Consider the following 19,389-nt stretch of genomic DNA (forward strand, 5'->3'; position numbering starts at 1 on the left):
TCAACTATCTCTTTCTCACACTTGCTGTTTCTAATGGTCAAAGTAACCATAAAAATCATTATAAGAAAACTTGACGTATTATCAAATCTGGCTCATACTCATATTATCCGGTTACTGTGGCTTATGTTGTAGGTTTGAATGAATGAGTCTGTGAGCAGCATTGGGTGGACCATTTCTACTTTTCCATATTTTCTCTCACATGTATACTGTTACTGTTACTGTTGTGAACTGAGCGGGCAATAATAAACCCATTAGTAGTACCTAAACATGATAGCAAAATTAGATAGGTAGATAATAACACAGTAACCAGTCCAGTCCCACTTTAGCACTCAGTGTTTTTGACCTGTTGCCTGTGCGTGTTGGATTATTTCAGCTTCCTCGTTCTTCTTCGCTGACTCTCCCTTCTCTGCTTCCATGTCTTTCCCCTTCAGTTGCTCCCCCCTTGTTGCCTCTCCCCCTCCCCTCCTCTCCTGACCACAGCTTGACTCAGGAGAAACAGAGGCAGATGTTCCAGGAGCACACAACTGCGCCCCCACCCCTACACCTCCCATTTGTACTGGATAAGCAGTTAACCCCCGGAAAGAATTGACCATACAAGCACGCACACACTCGTACAAAGAACACCGCTGGCCAAATCTATACAGGCTCAACAGTTGTCCAACTGAATGAACAACACACACACACTCATACACACTCATACACAGTGCTGTCCAGATCCCCTCAGGGTCTCTGATAGTCACCACTCTAAGGTCACGCCTGATGTCAGTGTCCAGGGCTCATGGTCTCTGTGGGCAGCTGGCCTGGCTAATCCTGCTGCTGCTGGAGGGTGCTTCTAAACTAAAGGCAAACCCCTCCTCTGAGGGATTTTTTTTTTTTTTTTGGTGGGGGGGTGTTCACTTTGTTCAAAGTGCAAGCAGGGGTTGTTTGTTTGTTTGGTTGGTTGCTCTTTATAAATCAAACATTACATCAAACATAACAAACAGCAAATAGCAGCATCTTGTAGGCACTGTCCCATTTCTGCACAGTCTTCAGGAGTAGATTTATTTGTAACTCACATTTTGTGGTCACCCATAAGATCGTAAACATTTTTTATTGTAAAATGATGCAAGAAAAATGCAACAAAAAAAAAGACAAATGAAATTCCATTCAGTGTAATGAAAGAGATATTGTTTGAAAAAATCTGAAGGTGAGCAATATTTCATGAAAAATATTTTTGTGTTACTGAAATGTTTTTATAAGATTCCCTAAAATTATGAGAATGTCTTCAAATGTCTTGTTTAAATCAACCAACAATCCAATTATTACAATAATAATAGTAATAATAATCATTTGGAGTGAACAGAGCTTCACATATCTACATAGCAGCACATGTTCTGACACACAGACACACCCACACACACACACACACACACACTGTTATTTTTTCTTTACTTTCACATTTCTGTCAGTGCTTTGTCACCACACTTTCTCCCATTGTATGATTAGCATTATGTTACAAAATATAAGATAAAAAATAAAACGTTTTCCAAGTCATCTTTGGAAATGTTGTGTGAAATTGGTTACAATTGCTTTATTTTCTGATTACTAATTGATTTACTTTTCCTGTTACTTAAACACAAGCACTGGAGCAGGCAGTATTTTTATGTGATATTCTATAGAAGGGCACATTTTGACGTTTGAACCAGTTAAAATGATAAATGTATATGTAGATTACATAGAGTGTCGCAATGAGGCTGACAGATGGTGTAAGTCGGTATGTTCCTGGCCCAGGTGAGGTGAGCCTCCTGATCACAATGCTGCTGTTAATGAGAGAATCTATCTATCTCCTACAGCAGTCCCAGCATGTGTGCGTTAATGTTTACGGTCGGTGTGATGGTGATGATGTGGAGGTTCCCACGACGGCCATCCATCCATCCATTTCTTGGCACACACGCACACACACACGCACAGGCCATATGGCCACCTCATACCCGTTGCATGCCTCCACTGTGATTTGGCCGGGAGCATCCAGTAGGCCTTGATCCACCTACGGAGGCATTCGGGCTCTTCCACCCAAGAGGGATGAGAGAAATGAAGGAGTGAGAGGCGGAATGGTGGCGGAGAGATGGAGTAGATGAGTAAACGTAAACGGAGAAATTAAGAGACTACGCAGAGACAGAGATGAAGGAAGCCATTTGGTACTTGGTTGGTGTTGTGGTGTTTGGTGAGCAGATGGCCGGGCTCGAGGAGGGGCGTGCCTTGTCCTCGCGACCCTTCACAAATCACACGGTTCTCCCCCGAGGGGCTCGCGACTCGCCGTTCAATAGGAATCAATGGGAATTACTTCGCAAGAGAAAGGGATGAATGGGCGGCGGGGCGCGAGACCTCTTCCTTTGTTGTTCCACTATGTGTCACGGAGCTCCTGCTCATGCGCGCGCACACAAACACACACACATACACGCACACGCACGCACATAGACAACAGGAAAGCACTTCAGTTAAACAATCGACCTCCAGTTAAACTATTTTTTAACCCCACACGTACACGCGTGCACGCACGGTCACGCACACACAAAGGGAGATCAGAAGAGGGAGGAGTTTCTACTTTCTGCTGTTTCCTTAAGACACAATTAGAGAAGCTTCGGCATAAATTACGTTTTAGGGTAAAATGTCGTCTTGATGCTGGTGAACGATAGAGGGGGGGTCACTTTCCATCTAACCATGCCTTTCAGTCACGCTTTGCTGGCGTAATCGGAAAATGTGTGCCATGTCATGGTGATGAATGACTGATGGTATATTGGCCTGATACACAGAGGGAAAGAGAGCACCAGGGACCTCTGAAAGTCGGGATGAGTGTAAATAAAAGGCCTAGAGAAGGGGGGATTTTACGCCACGCCACATAGACGCATCACAGGCTATTAAAGGGGGTTGAAATCAACTGGCTAAATGAAATGAACAGCTCGGAGCAGCGTCCTGCAGCTAAACACACATACGGGTATGTGGAAAGACGGTGGCAGGCAGGGATAATAGCGTTAAAGCTTAAGGTTAAAGGCCTTTCAATCAGTTTCAAGGGGTGTAAAGAGCACATCGCGGACACGCAACCACATCAGACATGTATACACTGACCCGGAGGGAAGAACCAAGCAGGGTCATCAAACTTGTGCAGCGGTGGCACTGCGGCGCTCCCGCAGCAGCGCCTGACATGACAGGCCGAAAGTTGTGCATATGTTATCTGTGGAGTGTGAATGAAGGCCTTGTTTGTGTACCGCGGCAAACCAAAGCAGTAATGATATGCAGACGGAGTAGCTTCCATTAGAGTTTTTAATTAAGCCCCCCCCCCACCACCAAAAAATCTCCCAGTGCGCGCGCCCTTGTGAGTGCGCGCTACTGTGTGTAAACATTAGAAGTGGACTCAGTTCTTCAGTGAGTCTGACTGCTGCTCAAACCTCATTTAAAGGTTTTAATTTTTTTGGAAAATGTGGTGTTACATGAAACGGGCGGAACCTAAAGTGAATGAACTGAAATGTCCAAAAATAAATAAATAAATAAAAGTCGGTATTCAGTCTGCCAAATATATCTCTCATATGTAACACCATGCACGGTACAGTAGAAGCTGCAATCAGTTTTTAGCAAAATGATTTTTATATAAACTTCTTTTATCTAAGTAAAACGTATCAATGATATAAATGTCTTTTTCAACAGACTTGTGGCCATGAGGGCAGCATAATTTTCCACAAACACAACATAACAGTTCAATAAGGGCTGGGCTGATAATAATATAGGTACATTAACTAGAGTAAAAATACTTGTGAAACATGTCATTTCTTTATTTTATGTATAATCCGTTCGTAAATCCTGATGACTGCGGTCTATTTATCAATGTAAGTAAACATATTGGACATGCAATCACATCGGAAATCGTCTTTTTACACAACAGCTATCTTTGGAGCCTTTCATTTCCATCTATATTGAAAAACAATTGCTTAATTACTTGTTGCTTTCCTGCAGGGTTGCTAATTTTTTTTAGATATATATATAATCCCGTGAGACATTAATGACTTGGTAGAGAATCACAGCACAGTTGGGAATGCCAGAGATAAGCTCAGAATAAATCACGCCAACAAGTGCGCATTCTTGCCCACATTTTTCTGCAGATATACACACATATGCAAATTAGACAGTGGACCCTGCGCGAGTTGTGTTGCCAACCTGGTGTATAGCGAGCACACTCTCTGACATATACTGTAGCGTGAATAAGGTGATGGTCTGCAGCATCTAATATTATCTGACTGTATTTCGGTAATATGATGTTTTATTATAAAACACATTGTAAGATTATTGTTTATGCACCCGGCCATGTTTTTCCCTTCGTTCTCTCTCGCCTCTCTCTCTCTGGTGCTGTATTATTGTGGGAGAGCAGGTGCTGCCGTCCCAATTACCATACAGCTGAAAGCACAAAGAGAAAAAAACTTTACTCCTAGTATGACTCCCCCCTCCCCCCGCCTCATCCTCCCCCTCCTTTCCCCCATAAAGTCCCTTAATGACAGCCACGCGAGTGACACACCACCAAGTTTTTTTTGTTTTTGTTTTTTTACTGTCTCTATCAAACTGCAAGTAAGGGAAATACACAGGCATGCCTACAAATACGGTTAAGGTGTGTTCGCCTGAGGCCACTAAGCGCACTCTCGGAGATTTTTTTATACTCTCGAGCGTCTAAAGCTGGTTATTATCCACTCAAAATGGTTCAAAATCTATTAACGATTAGAGGAAATCGATTGAATTAATTGAAAAATCGTAATGAGTGAAAATGAAGCTTTTTCTCGGTATCACAGTTTTAATATTCAATGCTGTTTTGAAGAAGACACTCGTCAGTCACATTTTTATCAAGACGTGGGTATTAACATAACAGTATACTTGGTGCAGCCTACATTAGGAAAACAGCAGCAATGTTTTTATAATGAGGGCGCAAGTGGGGAGAAAGGCTGTAGGTCTCTAAGCCAAGAAATAAAGATAAAATAATAAGAATAGAGCGACTTGTTTTGGGGGTGTGGCATTGTGAAAACCACGGCAGGGGTAACACCATAGGAATGCAGCGGAGCAGATGGTCGTTGTAACGCAGTTGGGACGGCTGACTGGCCGGCTGGCCATCCAAGGAACGAGCCAGGCCAAACCTTTACCATAGCCCCTCAAATATAAGAAGCCACGGTGCGTCTGGCTGCACCATGTGTATAAATCGCGAGATGGAGGATTTTGTGCAGAGGTAAAAATAATTTGTCGGAATGTAAATGGGCCCAGTGCGTCCTAGAGGAGGGAGGCATCGGGGGAAGCAAGGGGTTGTTGCACATTTAACAGCTCACTAGCCATTTGGTCCATCCCTTTGAGAGAAAGAGAGGAGGGGGGCGGGTTTAGAAAAGTTGTGTGCACCCCCTACCTCCCCCTTCCCTTTCTTTGTGATGGCCCCTGGGCGGACTTGTGGTGGTGGTGGAGGGAGGGGAAGAAGAGGAGCAGAGGGGCTCATTTGCATGTTATTACCACTCGCCTGCTGGCCCCGTATAAAACCATGCACGGGGCAGTAGACCTATCAGACACACGCACTGCCACACCAAGGAAAACGGAGAGGACCGCAGATTTGTTTTCTGTGTTTAGGATCAGCATATCATGATCAATCAAGTGGAAAAACAAATAAGCCTATCAAGAGTTGCTTCTTCACCGACTGATTGGAATTAACTCTTTCCATCGGGGATTTCATTCACGTTTCTTCTAGTGGATCAGTCTGCTGGGGATTACTTTGCACTGCAACAGCCTTTCTGTCACAAACTTTCGCAGTGTATTGGAAAATATAGAGGCGGAAGACAGACGCACCAAAAGGAAAAGTTTCACTTCAACTTCCTCTTCCCACCCCCACTGCGCGTCAAAGACTCACCTTGACTGCGAGAAACAGGGAAGCTTTTACAGGACTTTCTCCATGAGTGTTTGAGCCGGGCTGCAAGGACTTGTGGAGCTTTCACTGGTTTTGAGGGGCTGTCAACACAATGGGACGCCTGTGTCTGCTCCTGGCTGTCAGTCTCACCGTACTCACCTGCCAGGTAGGTCCGATGAAAGCAAGCGTTAACATTAAAGGGTATTAAAATACCCTCGGCACATATTTTGAATACAAACAGCTTAAGATTGATTCTCAAGGGTCCTGCCTCAAATACTCTCGATTGATCGATTGATTACGCGCGCGTGTGTGTTATAGGTTCTGTGCTCGGGCGTGTTTGAGCTGAAGTTGCAGGAGTTCCTCAACAAGAAGGGGATAACTGGGAATGCCAACTGCTGCCCCACTCACCTGCAGGGCCAGCAGCAGTGTGAGTGCAAGACTTTCTTTCGGGTCTGTCTGAAGCATTATCAGGCCAACGTCTCCCCAGAGCCTCCCTGCACCTATGGGGGGACTGTGACTCCCGTCCTCGGCTCCAACTCCTTCCAGGTCCCGGAGACCAACGCGGACAGCTTCACCAACCCGATCCGCTTTTCCTTCGGTTTCACATGGCCAGTAAGTAAAAGCAGGACATATCATCGGTAATATTATTAATAATATTGTGGAAATAATGATAAGCTGCAGTCTAGAGCTCAGTTTTGTGCATTTATTGTTTGTGTTTGTTTGTTTGTTTGTTTTTTCGGGCCCAGTGCGTCAATTTTCACTGTTGATAATTATAGAGTTACCCCAACCCCCGAAAAAAAAAATGAAGTCGTAGTTTTGAGGTATTCTCTGTCCCATAAACTTTGAGTAATGAAGGGCATTGACAGACTGAGATGTATTAGCTTTGAAGAGTGCAGAACGCAACAGATGCTCTCAAACTCCACACTTGTGAGGGTCTTTGTCAGCAGTGTGTGAGAGGGGCTATTGTAGTATTTCTGTGCTCTTTGGTGGGACAAAACGGGGAGGGGAGGTGTGTGTGTGTGTGTGTGTGTGTGTGTGTGTGTGTGTGTGTGTGTGTGTGTGTGTGTGTGTGAGTGAGGGGGGGAGAGATGTGTAGGGGGTGTTCACCAAACGTTTCTCTCCTCCGACCAGCCGTGGTGGGAAATTTAACATCCTCTGAGTTGGCACATCATTGGCAGCACAGCGTGAAATTCCGCCTCGTTTGGTTTTACAGCGGTGTCAGAGTGTGATATGGGCAGGGGTGTGAAAAGGGGAGCAGGTACCGGGCCTTATTAGGCACCTAATCAACACGAGAATTAGGCTGTGAAGTTTATTGGGAGGCTTGCTAATGGCCGGCCGCTGCTCTGAAGGGAGGGAGGGAGGGAGGCCTGTAGGCTAAGCAGCTGTTGATTCTCTCTCTTTCTCTCCTCAGGGGACGTTTTCACTGATCATTGAAGCTCTCCACACCGACTCCCTGGACGACCTGACAACAGGTGGGTGACAGCAAGAAAAGGCAGTAGTGTAACTCAAAGACAGAGCAGAAGGCAAATAGGTTTCCTGGTTTTCTTTCAAATGTCAGGTCATATTTTTCTCCTTTCAGACTTTTTAATAAGAATTAAGATCCAACTTTTTGAGGCACACACCTTCCCTTGAAAAGTAAATATAGGTTAATCATTTCTACATTTCTGTTGATTATTGCTCTAGTGTGGGGAATCAGCTAATACCACATCTCAGTGAGGCAAACGTCCAGTGTGTGTTTTTGATTACACAGCCATGTTCTTGCATAAAAATTTGTGTTTTTGCATATAATGGTACAATTTCCTGTGTGGATTCACTTATCTCATGATAATAGGCATTCTCAGATTTGCCTCTGTGGTGAGATTTGCTGTGTCATCTTTAAGCCATCATCTTATCATTGCACTGAGGTTTTATGGTGTAATCTGTCTCTATTTGGAAAAAACAGTTCACAAGAAAAGCATTGTTGCAAGCCAGACAGCAGATTTCACCCCTTGGCCTCTTATTTTTCACTGCATGACAGCCTCATTTTCAAAAACATGTGTGGCTGTCATTCTGCAGGAGCGAAAGCACATATGCTTCCGCAAGACCTGAAATCTGTAGTAAACAAAGGAATATAACTGACAGCTTCATGTGAATGAAAGGGTCCTACCCTGTCCTACGCTCTGCAGAAAAGCCATGCTTCACAACAACAGCATGTGACTCACAACAAGCTGTGTGATTTACTTTTTCAGACAACCCAGAGCGTCTGATCAGCAGGATCGCCACTCAGCGTCACCTCAGTGTGGGAGAAGAGTGGTTCAGTGATGTGCAGACAGCTGGCAAGACTGAGCTGCGATACTCCTACCGCTTCCTGTGTGATGAGTACTACTACGGCGAAGGCTGCTCTGTTTTCTGCCGCCCGCGAGATGATGCTTTCGGACACTTCACTTGCGGCGAGCGTGGAGAGATCATATGCAACTCCGGCTGGAAGGGACATTACTGCACTGAACGTGAGTGGTTTTGGTTTTAGTCAAGCAATGTCAGTAAGTCTGTATGGAGCAATGTGAGGAATATCCATAACTGAGAGATAGAGTTGGCAAGCACAAACACTTTCAGGTTAGTGGTATTGCAGTAGTTAAAATTTCAGTCCAATGGCAGCTGCGTAGATAAGCTGAAGGAGTGGCACAATCATTAGCAGCAAGCGGTGATGTTTACACAAAGTGCCTGATCCCAAAATACTGCCTCACAAGTGAGACGTGTTAACACTAGTTCTGGCTTAGTCTGGAATTACTGCCATCTTCAAAAAAATAGTTCTTTAACTTTTAAAATGAAAAACACATAAGCTTTAAGGGGTTTTGAGTTTCTACAGTTTATAAACTACTTTTCAAAGTTAATTTCCCCAACAGTCATTTGCCTCTCTGTATTGTTCGGGAACTTTTTTTCACCTCATAATGCGGGGCCCGTGTGCAACAGGCGTCAGTTAGTTATCCCATAGCACCAGAGGCCTCCATTCTAATGAGCCGCAGTGGCTCCTCAGTAATTCACACGCCGCGTGCCTTCCATTAGACCACTGGGGCCTCCTCGCCCAAAACCTCCTCCCCGATTGGCCAAGTGGGGGTCCTGTATTGTTGTGGTTCAGGCTGGTGATTGGCCGAGCACGGTTGTGTATTGTTGTGGAGGGGGCAGCTGCTCGGTGAGAGGAGACAATGGAGCAGCTGTCTGGTGGTTAGTTCCACACAGACCAGCTGGCCCTTGGGGGAGGGGGAGGGGGAGGGGGGGGGGGGTGAGGAGAGACAGGATGAGCAGAAGAGGGGAAAGGATAGGAGAGGAAGATGAGAGGAGGGGATAGGTGGATGGGAGAATAAACGAGGAAAAAGGAGGATCAGAAAGAAGAGGGAGGGATATGGAAGGAGAGGGGCTGAGGGTGAGAAAAAGGACTTCTGACCCACAGTCAAGGGGAGAAAGGAGGCTTTGTGTGGGAGGCTTTTGTATGGGAGAACAACCATGTTAAAAGAGAAGGTTTGTTGGCTGCATCCCCCTCGTTTGGTGACCAAAACTGACGTAGGTCCTTGTGTGGGTATTAAGGCCAAAACGGTAGCATTTTCAACAACTTTTGAAGCAATGAAGAAACCAGCAAATGTCAGCCTGTTCACAAGGCTGACCCAGTGACACCAATTACCCTCCAAATTTTATTCTTTTGCATTATAAGTGCTAAGAAGACCTCCAGAAGACCTTTAACCATAAAGACTGGTGAATTAAGCCTCTTAATAATCGAGAATAAAGATACTCTAGAGAGATGCCTGAGCAGGTGAATGTATTGGGCAGACAAACATGGCACCAGACAAGGTGAATGACTTCATCAAATAGATAAGAAGCCCTGAGGGCCAACCAGATGGACTGTCAGACAAGCTGTCAGTGACTTGAAAAGGAATTAAAGTGATTGGAAGATTGATGGAGTGCAAACACGCCTCATTTCCAATGGTTCGCCTAACTATGTTTGTTTCCTCTCTGCAGCAATCTGCCTTCCTGGATGTGATGAAGAACACGGTTTCTGTGATAAACCAGGAGAGTGCAAGTAAGTCCAGAAAAGCATTTTTAAGTTTACATAAATTAATATTACAGTGTTTCAATATCTTTTCTTCTGTTACTATTAGTGTTAAATAATTGTCGTGTTCACAGGTGTCGTGTGGGCTTTAGTGGGCGTTACTGTGATGACTGCATCCGTTACCCTGGCTGCCTCCATGGCACCTGCCAACAGCCTTGGCAGTGTAACTGCCAGGAGGGCTGGGGTGGGCTTTTCTGCAACCAGGGTGAGTTTACTGACACATTTACTACATGCTTATTTCCCTCTGGGACCCTCTTTTCTTTAGTTTAAACTATATTTTTTGTAATGGTTGGTTATTGTTGGTGTTTCCAGATCTGAACTACTGTACACACCACAAACCCTGTCTTAACGGAGCCACCTGCACTAACACTGGCCAGGGCAGCTACACTTGTTCCTGCCTACCTGGATACACGGGTGCCAGCTGTGAGATCCAAGTCAGCGAATGTTCTGGAAGTCCATGTCGCAACGGAGGCAGCTGCACTGTGAGTATCACAGGAGAGGAAGCGAGAAAGAGAGATGATGTGGAAACAAGAAACCTGTGTGTGACTGTTTACATTCTTTCCAATATAGGACAATGACAATGGATATAAGTGCACATGCCCGCCTGGTTTTTATGGTAACAACTGTGAGTTAAGCGCCAACACCTGTGCAGACGGGCCTTGCTTCAACAGCGGACATTGTGTTGACAATCCGGAAGGTGGCTACTTCTGTCAGTGCCCGACAGGATATGCTGGCTTCAACTGCGAGAAGAAAATTGACCACTGCTCGTCCAACCCCTGTTTAAATGGTATATATACTGATTTTAACTTCACCTAAACCTACAATTGAACCCAGGGTTAAAATATCCAGAGACTAATCACTGGTCTTTCTCTTAATCCCTCTCTCCTTTGCAGGTGCAGAATGTGTGGATCTGGTGAACTCCTACCTTTGTCAGTGTTCTGAAGGGTTTTCAGGTCCTAACTGTGAGGAAAGCGGCAGTAGCGTCTCTGGATATTGTCTCTCCTTCCCTTGTCAGAACGGTGGCACATGCCAGGAAACAGGAAATGGCTATACCTGTAGTTGCCCCCCAGGTATGACAACTCTTGAAAAAATTTCTTGATGTTTACATGAGTTTTTATGCAGCTTAGTGTCATTTTCTCAGATTCTTAAACCCTACTATTTTCGCAGGCTATACTGGCAAAAACTGCAGCTCTCCTGTCTCCCGATGCAAACACAACCCCTGCCACAATGGAGCCACCTGTCATGAGCAAGGCAGCCGCTATATGTGTGCCTGTGTGCCCGGCTACGGCGGTCACAACTGTCAGTTCCTCTTACCAGAGATTCCCAGGGGTCATCCGGTTGTGGATGGACCCGATCGAATATACTCTGGAAGTGAAAATCCTGACGATGTGGAAGATGACAATGGAGGATTCCCTTGGGTGGCCGTGTGGGCCGGCGTCTTCCTGGTTCTTGTGATCTTGATCGGATGCTCCATGCTGGTGGTCTACATTCGGGTGAAACTGCAGGAGCGGCACAGTCATCACAGTGACAGTGTCCACAGCGACAGCCACGAGACCATGAACAACCTGACAACCACCAACAACTGTCTCCGCAGCGACAAGGAACTGGGAGTTCTGATGACAACATCAATTAAAAACACCAACAAGAAGGCTGATTATCATTCAGATCTCACTGGATCTCTCGGAGGTCTGAGTGGAATTGGCGGGCTCAACGGAACAGAGAAGAATGGCTTTAAATCTCGGTACCCTAGCGTGGAGTACAACCTGGTCCATGAGCTTCAACCTGAGGAGTTGCCACCATGTAAAGAGGAGGGTCACCAAGAGCCAGAGGCCAAATGTGAAATGCTGGATGAGTCAGATACAGAGGAAAGATACAGGAAGAGGAAAAACAGGTACACAACCAATCAAAATACATTATTAATGGTTGGAATTATTTCATGCAGATGTCCCCTTAATCACTGTGAAAGCATTTGTTGCATGAAGGACAGCATTTCTGAATTTCTCTGTCCTTTTTTATCCCACAGTGATGCATCAGAAAAGAAACCTGTGGATGAGTCACCGAGCTGCAGTGAAGCAAAATATCAATCATCCACCGATTTGAACTGTCATGCAGCGAGCGATCTTAAATATCAGTCGACCAGCGACGTTAAATTCCAGTCAACCAGTGATGTTGAATACAGCGGTCCCAGTGACAGCCGGTACCAGTGCACCAGTGACACCAAATACCAGTCTGTCTACGTCATATCAGACCAGAAAGACGAATGCATCATTGCCACAGAGGTGAGTACGCAAAAATAGACCCAAATGCCCATAAAACACACAAAAACTGCAGTTCCAAAGACTGACTTTGTCCCTTCTGTATTACAGGTATGATACCAGTCAAGACCAGGTGGTGGTCCACATACACCAGCCCTGAGCAGTAGAGCTCAGCTTGTCTCCAGGAGGTTTTACTCCTGCTGTTTGCTGCTGTTCCCTCGGATTTACCAGAGGACTTTGAGCCAAGGTGCTGATGAGCCCACTTGGCAAGGACTTAGTACTATGGTAGTACTACGGGTGAATTCTGGATATTTCTTGGATGGATGTAGGTCTAATGTTGACTCAACACTATGGACGGAGTACCAGGAGGCAATGCTAGCGCTTGTACAGACTTTGTACAGAAACAGCGTTGGCTGAGTACTTGTCTAGTCCCGTGAAGACTGTTGGCAAACTGATGAAGACGTCTTCTGCAGTTCAAGATGAATTACTGCTTGTAACAGGATGAACTCCAATCAGTGGAATATGGACTTGTATGTCGACAGTTGATATTGTAGTACCATGGGGTACTGATTGAATGAACAGTGAAGTACCTTTGGAGTACTGAGAATTTTTAAAGTACTGTTGTAGTACTGTTATGTGCTGTGTTTTACAATGCAGTGTAAAATCTGTCATGGATATTGAGTAGTTCGAGTTCTGTGCAGTGCTGCAGAGCAGAGAGTAGAGTTGTAGTAACATTAAACTGCTACAATCTATTCATTAAATATAAATCACAGTTTGAGCTTTCTTGACACAAATAAAACTGTGGGACTTCTTCTGTAGCAGCTCAACAGCTTTTCCTCTGCAGCACTGACAGAAACAATGCTGAGCTGGTTCTCAGCACAAACTAAAGAACTAAAGACTCCAGTAGTGACTGCAGATCGATCCAACATGGATTCTGTTGGGCCATACTGGCCTCTGACCCCTGAAAGTTGTGACACACAGGGAAATGTTTTGGGCAGAGCAACTTAGGAAACACTTTTGGCATTAGAGGACAAACAAAGAAGAAAAAATCCAGATGAAAGAACTCAAAACAAACATATTTGAAGTTTAGTTATCAGTTCATGTATGATTTCTGTTTGAATTTGCTGCACATCTCTTTCCAGAACATTTCAAGAATTTTGTGAAATTGCATCAGCAGCTCAAATTGACAGTTTGGTCTTTTTCTTCCTGACCTCTAGTGATGCTGTTGATTTTTCCAAGTAGGCCGAACTATAAAGGACTAGTCTCAACTGCCAAGACCTCATTGCACTATGGACGTGAGCGTGCATGTGTGTGTGAGACAGCACGAGTGTGTGGTTGTATGTGTGTTTGCGTGTATGTGTGTGCATGTAGGAGAGTTCACGCCTGTGTCATTGAATGCACTGCTCACTTCCACTCCCTTCACTCTTCCACTGTTAGCCAGTTCAAGGAAACCATCACCCTGCCTGCCGTTGGTTGAGATCATTTGTTTTTATTTTATTTGTTATCTAAAGAAAGATGTATTCTTTTAATTTAATTATGTAATTATTTGTGCTCCATTTCATTGTGATTTTTTTAATTAATCCTGTTATAATTTAAGTTGGATTTTTTTTTTATCTGGCAGATAATGTATGTATGTAAGTATGTATGTATGCATGTATGTGTTAGGCACTTGAGACCACTGTGACTGTGTTGTATTTAAGAGAAAAGTCTGATGTACAGAGCCTGTCATTTTTAATACTGGAAAAAAGGCGCAATATTTTTCCAAAATAAAAAAAAGGAATGAAATACGGCACATCTGGTGTTGAATGCTTGTTTTTCCCTTTCTGCTTAACGAGGGATTGTGAGAAGTACGCAACATGCTCTTAAAAGCTGTGTAAATTAGCAAAGCGTGAATACTCGGCCATTCTTACATTTGTAGGTTATTTAAAAAGTAATCTGGAAAATTGAAGCTGGGGGATTGATGTCACTTAGTGATAGTATAAGTGTTTTGCATTTGTGTGCGTGTGTGTGTGTGTGTGAGAGAGTGTATGTGTGTGTGTGTGTGTGTGTGTGTGTTTGTCTGACACAGCAGAAGACTGTCTCCTTGTGGAACCACTAAATGAGACAAAGACACACCCCATAATCATAGAACGCTTAGCTAGCCTCCTCTGAGGCCAGACCCATCTCCTTGTGTGTATTGTAATATGTGCGTGCATGTGTGTGTGTGTGTGTGTGTGTGAATGAAAGACAGAGAGAGAGTGAGAGAGAGGGACTGCATATGTGCGTGTGTGTATTTATTTTAGTCTGCATCTTTATGTGTTTCTGAATTAATGTTTTTTCTATGCTCTTCTGAGTCCGGGAGTATTGGTGTGTGTGTGTGTGTGTGTGTGTGATCTTGTTTTAAGCACAGGGGTATTTATAGCTGAAGAGAGAAACCACCAGTCTGGATTTAGTCCCAGTTGCCCCTGCCTGCACTACTCCGTGTGTGTTTAAGTGTGTGTGTGCCATTCAGCGACCACTGGGAGCACAGAAGTAGTCATCAAAGAAACTCATCTGGTTTGCAGTCTTATATAAACACACACACCACATACACAGGACGGTGAAATTGGATGACAGATGATCAGAAATTTACTGCAATTACAGAGGACACACTGTATTAAGTGTCGACATGGAGCACAATAACACATGCACACACTCCAGGAGAGGTCATGGACTGGCTGACTGAAGTAAGATTTGAATGATGGAGTAGACAGAAAGTTCACAATTCCTTTCCAATATTGACAAAGAGCCACATTAACGGATGAATCTTTCACATCCTAACTGATCGTACAGAGCAGCAGATCACACCAGTGACCTGCCCACCGGCTGCAGACACAGCGACGGTTGCCCTTCCAAAGACTGCAACTGTGGCTACTCAAAAAGTATTTGCTTGTATTACACAAGCAGCAGGCAGTTGTTAGCACATACCATGCTAAGCTTTTTTACTTAACTTTTTTTCTGTGCCACAATAGCTTTTCGCTGAGTTGGAAAATCACAGGAGACAGGCTTAAAGCTGGTCCTTTGTTGTTGTCAGGCTGTCCTCCGGCCCCTGAACAGTCGCACACACTCGCGTCCTCCCTCTCGGCATCTCTCTGGTGTCAATAGTCAGACAAAGCCCTGGTGACTGGCTGCCATTTGCTGTCCTGCTGCACATAAAGAACAGCAACTCTTTGAACTTCTGAAAGGGGGAAATCGAAACTTCTTCATGGTCAAATCTATAGAGAAATGTTTATCCAGTCAGTCCACACTTCACATGGGCTCATTTCTTTCTCTTATCATTCACCTAAATCCTGAACATTTCCTTTTCTTAGTTCTTAAAGAAGTCCAAGATGTACCATCACTCATATTGTAAATAACACCACACAGAAATGTGAACACAAATCTATACATCTGTGTGTGTGTAGGATGATATATTGTCTGGTTCAGCCTCTCCCCCCCACCTCTCTCTTCTAATACAATTTTTATTCTGACAGGGAGTAGGCAGGACCGTAGCTAATCCACAGAACAGGCTGTTTAAGTGTGTCTCAGCTATAATCTGATTAATCTGTCCATTCATACACTCCTATCCTCTCACAGATCTGTTTGAATGTATAAGTGTGTGTATGTGTGTGTGTAAACATCTTGGCTGGTGTGTGCATGTGTTGGATAGATGCATGGACAGAAAGAGATTTTTGGGAATAATAAAAGCTCACTCTTGGCTGCTGACCCTTCTTTTGTCCATGTAATGGTCACCTGTCACGCATGCACATTGGGGTGACTACATCCCAAGAAGACCAAACATGAGACAAAGATGTGTTTGGGAAGGACAAATTTATTTTATCTATCAAGTGGCACATCTCTTTATAAGACTAGCAAAAATGGAGGAAAATTATTGGTTTTCGGTTTAGTTTTAGTTGTGAGTTTGTTTAGACTTATTAGTTTATTACTTTGAGGCTTTTTTTATTTTAAATTTTAGTAATGACTCCATGTTTAGTATTGAGTTCTTGGTGTTTTTGTAATCTGGTAGCTCTTATTTTAGAAATTTGTTTATATTTTTGATCTGGCGTATTTGAGTAGCTTCCTTAAGGTCCCAGTATACCCACTATACCCTATATGCTCACCACCATGTCGTCATCAAACAGATGTAGCCATTTATACCTGCTGTTAAGGCACAGAAGTCAAAAGGCCAAAAAGCCACGACTTTCTCAAGAGTTTTTCTCCCATGTTCTTCCCTAAAACGAAAATTTCTAATAGTTACAACATCTGTGTGTCAGCACATCTCTGAGCTTCTGTGCAGTATTATCATTAAAATGGGGGTAAAAACTGGGACCATCCTACATTTCTGTCTTCAATCCAGCTGTGACGGCAAACGCAACACAAGCGACAGGGCAAGCATAAGAACGACCTTAGTGTCTTCTTAAATTTTGTGAAGTTCTCATTTCTGTTAAGGCTCTCTATTTAGATTACTTCCTGTTTTATTTTGAAAGTCATTTGCTTCTCATCTTCAGTTTGACTTCGTCTTCATCTTTTATTAGTTTCCCCTGTTTCTTGTTCCCCAGTTGTTTCCATTCCCCTTGTTAACCTTCTGTGTGTTTCTGTTAGTATACACAGCCTTGTCTTTCAGTTAAACTTTGTGTCGTACTGTTTACGTGCCTGCCTTCTTCCCTGTGTATTTCTCTGTGCTGTCCAGGTTTTGTCACTTTGCATCTTGGACTTTTTTACTTTGGACTTTCATCAGACAAATAAATGGTTCACTTTTTGTTTTTGAACTTCTGTATTTGGGTCCTCACCTTTTGCACTCCATTACATGACACATATCTGTATTTCCTTTTAATTGCGGTCGTTATTACCATATTTCACAAAAATCTGTGTGGTCTTTGACTCTGTGATGATGAAGTGAAAGTCAGTTTTCCACATTGTAGCACAGGCAGCAAAAGATGTGGCATGTTAATAATAAACAGACTGGTTCTTATATAGCACTTTTCTACTCTAGCTGAGCACTAAAAGCAGTTTATACAACTTGCCTCATTCACACACAACACATTTTTCTATGGAAGTACTTTCTATGTAACATTCACACGCATTCATACTCCAATGGATGCATCAGAGAGCAACTTAGGGTTAGTGTCTTGCCCAAGGATATTTGGCATAAAGAAGGGGAGCAGGCAAGGACTGAACCACCAACCTTCCAATTAGCAGATGCCCTGCTCTACCTCCCAAGCTACTGCAGAGCACAATGATCAATAAAAACCAGGTTTTAGAACAGTCTATAGTTAAAACAAACAAACTATTAGACATGACAACCTTTCAAAATGTTGTCTTTGGTCCCCCTGAATATGTGGGACAGAGGGACAATGGATAAAAATGTCATGGTGTCTCACAGGGATGTCAAAGTCTACATGAAAAATGTGTAAAATTTCAGAACATGTTCTGGTATTTCATTGCCAAGACTGTCCTTTAATCCTAAAGTATAAAGGTCGGTAATTCATACAAAATGTTCTTTTTTTCTGTGAACCATCTGTGAAAATGTAAATTCCTATAGTAGATAGTGAAAAAACAGGAACTTTCTGCCATTACTTAATTACTTCGGTGTAGCATGAATGACAGTTGGTGGTGATGTTTCGGGGTCTTTATAAACAGGAAAAGCAGTAAAGCCTACGGAAATAAAGTTTAAACTTCAAAATCTATGCACTCCTTTACATTTTCCAAAGCTGTCCAGTGGGCTAGATTGGGGTCTTTGCTGGGCTGATTCTGGCCCACGCACCTTATGTTTGACACCCCTGGTCAAGTATATCAGATACACATAACTGTGCATTAGAAAAGTACAAGTATAAGTAGTACAGGTATAAGTATTGTTTGCTTTGCTTGTTGCATTTGTTGATAATAAGATAATAATTAAGTATAAAATACTAAAACACATATGAAGTAAATACAGTTTCAAAGTTATTTGTGTGTGTGAATGTGTGTGTGAATGGGTGTGTGAATGAGTGGATGACTGAATGTAGTGTAAAGCGCTTTGGGGTCCTTAGGGACTAGTAAAGTGCTATACAAATACAGGCCATTTACCATTTACCATTTATTTGGGCAGCCTGGGAGAACTAACTGACAGCCTGTTCCAGATGACCTAAGAGCTTCAGCGGGTTTATAACATGTCATATTATTATTATCATACTAAGACCAGTCCATCTAGAACCAATGATCATGCCATGTTCAAAGTCACTTAAATCAGCCTCTGGTGCTTGGTTTGAACTTCAGTAGCTACTGTGACGATGGCTCTTGTGTCCTCTTGGGACAAAACATTCAGAGGTTTTTTTCATATTGTGAAATGTGATTTAAAAAATTAAATTGAATGATAATGTGTGTTATTTAGTAAAATTCAGTGCAGGCTGAACTGACCATAGTTTCAGTATTATGGTGAAGTTTGCAGTAATGCTCGAGTGGTGCAAAGCAGGCTGTGGTGTTCATGGTCAGTGTTAGGTTACATCAAAGATAGGAGACATCAATTTAAACTGAAGCTCATGATGCCAGTTAGACTATTGCTACATTTGATCCTGACTCTTATCTTACTGAATTCACTTAACTAATATAACAGAAAAAGTCAGCTCACCATAGCCTGTATACAAAGAAAAATGTAACAGCTAGCAATGCAAATTATTATGTGACTCATTTTGAGCCTAAGTGAATATGAGGAAGAATTGGCCCAGTCAATAAGTCATTTGGCTTGTGTGATTATTATTATTGTCCATTATTATTGTTATGTGTATATAATGAGAATGTAGACAGCCTGTATGAAGTTTAGGTCTATTTTTGAGTATATTTGCCATTTTTAAATACCACCTGATCACTTGTTGCACTAATTTTACTGCACACAAAGTAAACACAGAGCAGCCTCAGAGAGCAGCATCATAACAGTGTCCCACTGACTTTACATCCCTCTCCACTCTGTCTGTTATTAGCATTTCAATTTGTCACAAATCCTCATGCTCACAGAGCATCTCTGACTAGAGATTTTTGGGGCTAAATCTTGTGGGAAAACAGAGATTTCTCTCTCAGTCATCCTCCATTGTTGAGTCTGAACAAACGAAGTGACCACAGCAGCCTGAGTCACACAATGACAGACAGCTTATTCAGCTACTTCATCTGTTGCAGCTCCCCAG

The 19,389-nt window shown here is 43.3% G+C and overlaps 1 protein-coding gene across 1 annotated transcript; it reads left to right on the forward strand.

Annotated features, from left to right (window-relative positions):
* Positions 1-5,499: 5,499 nt before the first annotated feature.
* Positions 5,500-14,020, forward strand: dldh (dihydrolipoamide dehydrogenase). Its single transcript, XM_005458936.3, has 12 exons — positions 5,500-6,065; positions 6,218-6,511; positions 7,311-7,371; positions 8,128-8,385; positions 9,890-9,950; positions 10,055-10,185; positions 10,293-10,462; positions 10,551-10,767; positions 10,874-11,050; positions 11,148-11,871; positions 12,004-12,259; positions 12,347-14,020. The coding sequence occupies exons 1-12, from the start codon at positions 6,012-6,014 to the stop codon at positions 12,350-12,352; spliced, it is 2,409 nt and encodes an 802-aa protein (XP_005458993.1). The 5' UTR covers positions 5,500-6,011; the 3' UTR covers positions 12,353-14,020.
* Positions 14,021-19,389: the final 5,369 nt, after the last annotated feature.

Source organism: Oreochromis niloticus, linkage group LG1, assembly GCF_001858045.2.
Source record: "Oreochromis niloticus isolate F11D_XX linkage group LG1, O_niloticus_UMD_NMBU, whole genome shotgun sequence".
In the NCBI taxonomy this organism is placed as follows: domain Eukaryota; kingdom Metazoa; phylum Chordata; class Actinopteri; order Cichliformes; family Cichlidae; genus Oreochromis; species Oreochromis niloticus.

Bases quoted from the DNA above. Each gene is read 5' to 3' on its own strand.
- dldh (XM_005458936.3), top strand. From the start codon at position 6,012: ATGGGACGCCTGTGTCTGCTCCTGGCTGTCAGTCTCACCGTACTCACC. The intron at 10,768-10,873 runs GTATATATACTG...TCTCCTTTGCAG, and splicing joins GTCCAACCCCTGTTTAAATG to GTGCAGAATGTGTGGATCTG. The intron at 11,872-12,003 runs GTACACAACCAA...TTTATCCCACAG, and splicing joins TACAGGAAGAGGAAAAACAG to TGATGCATCAGAAAAGAAAC.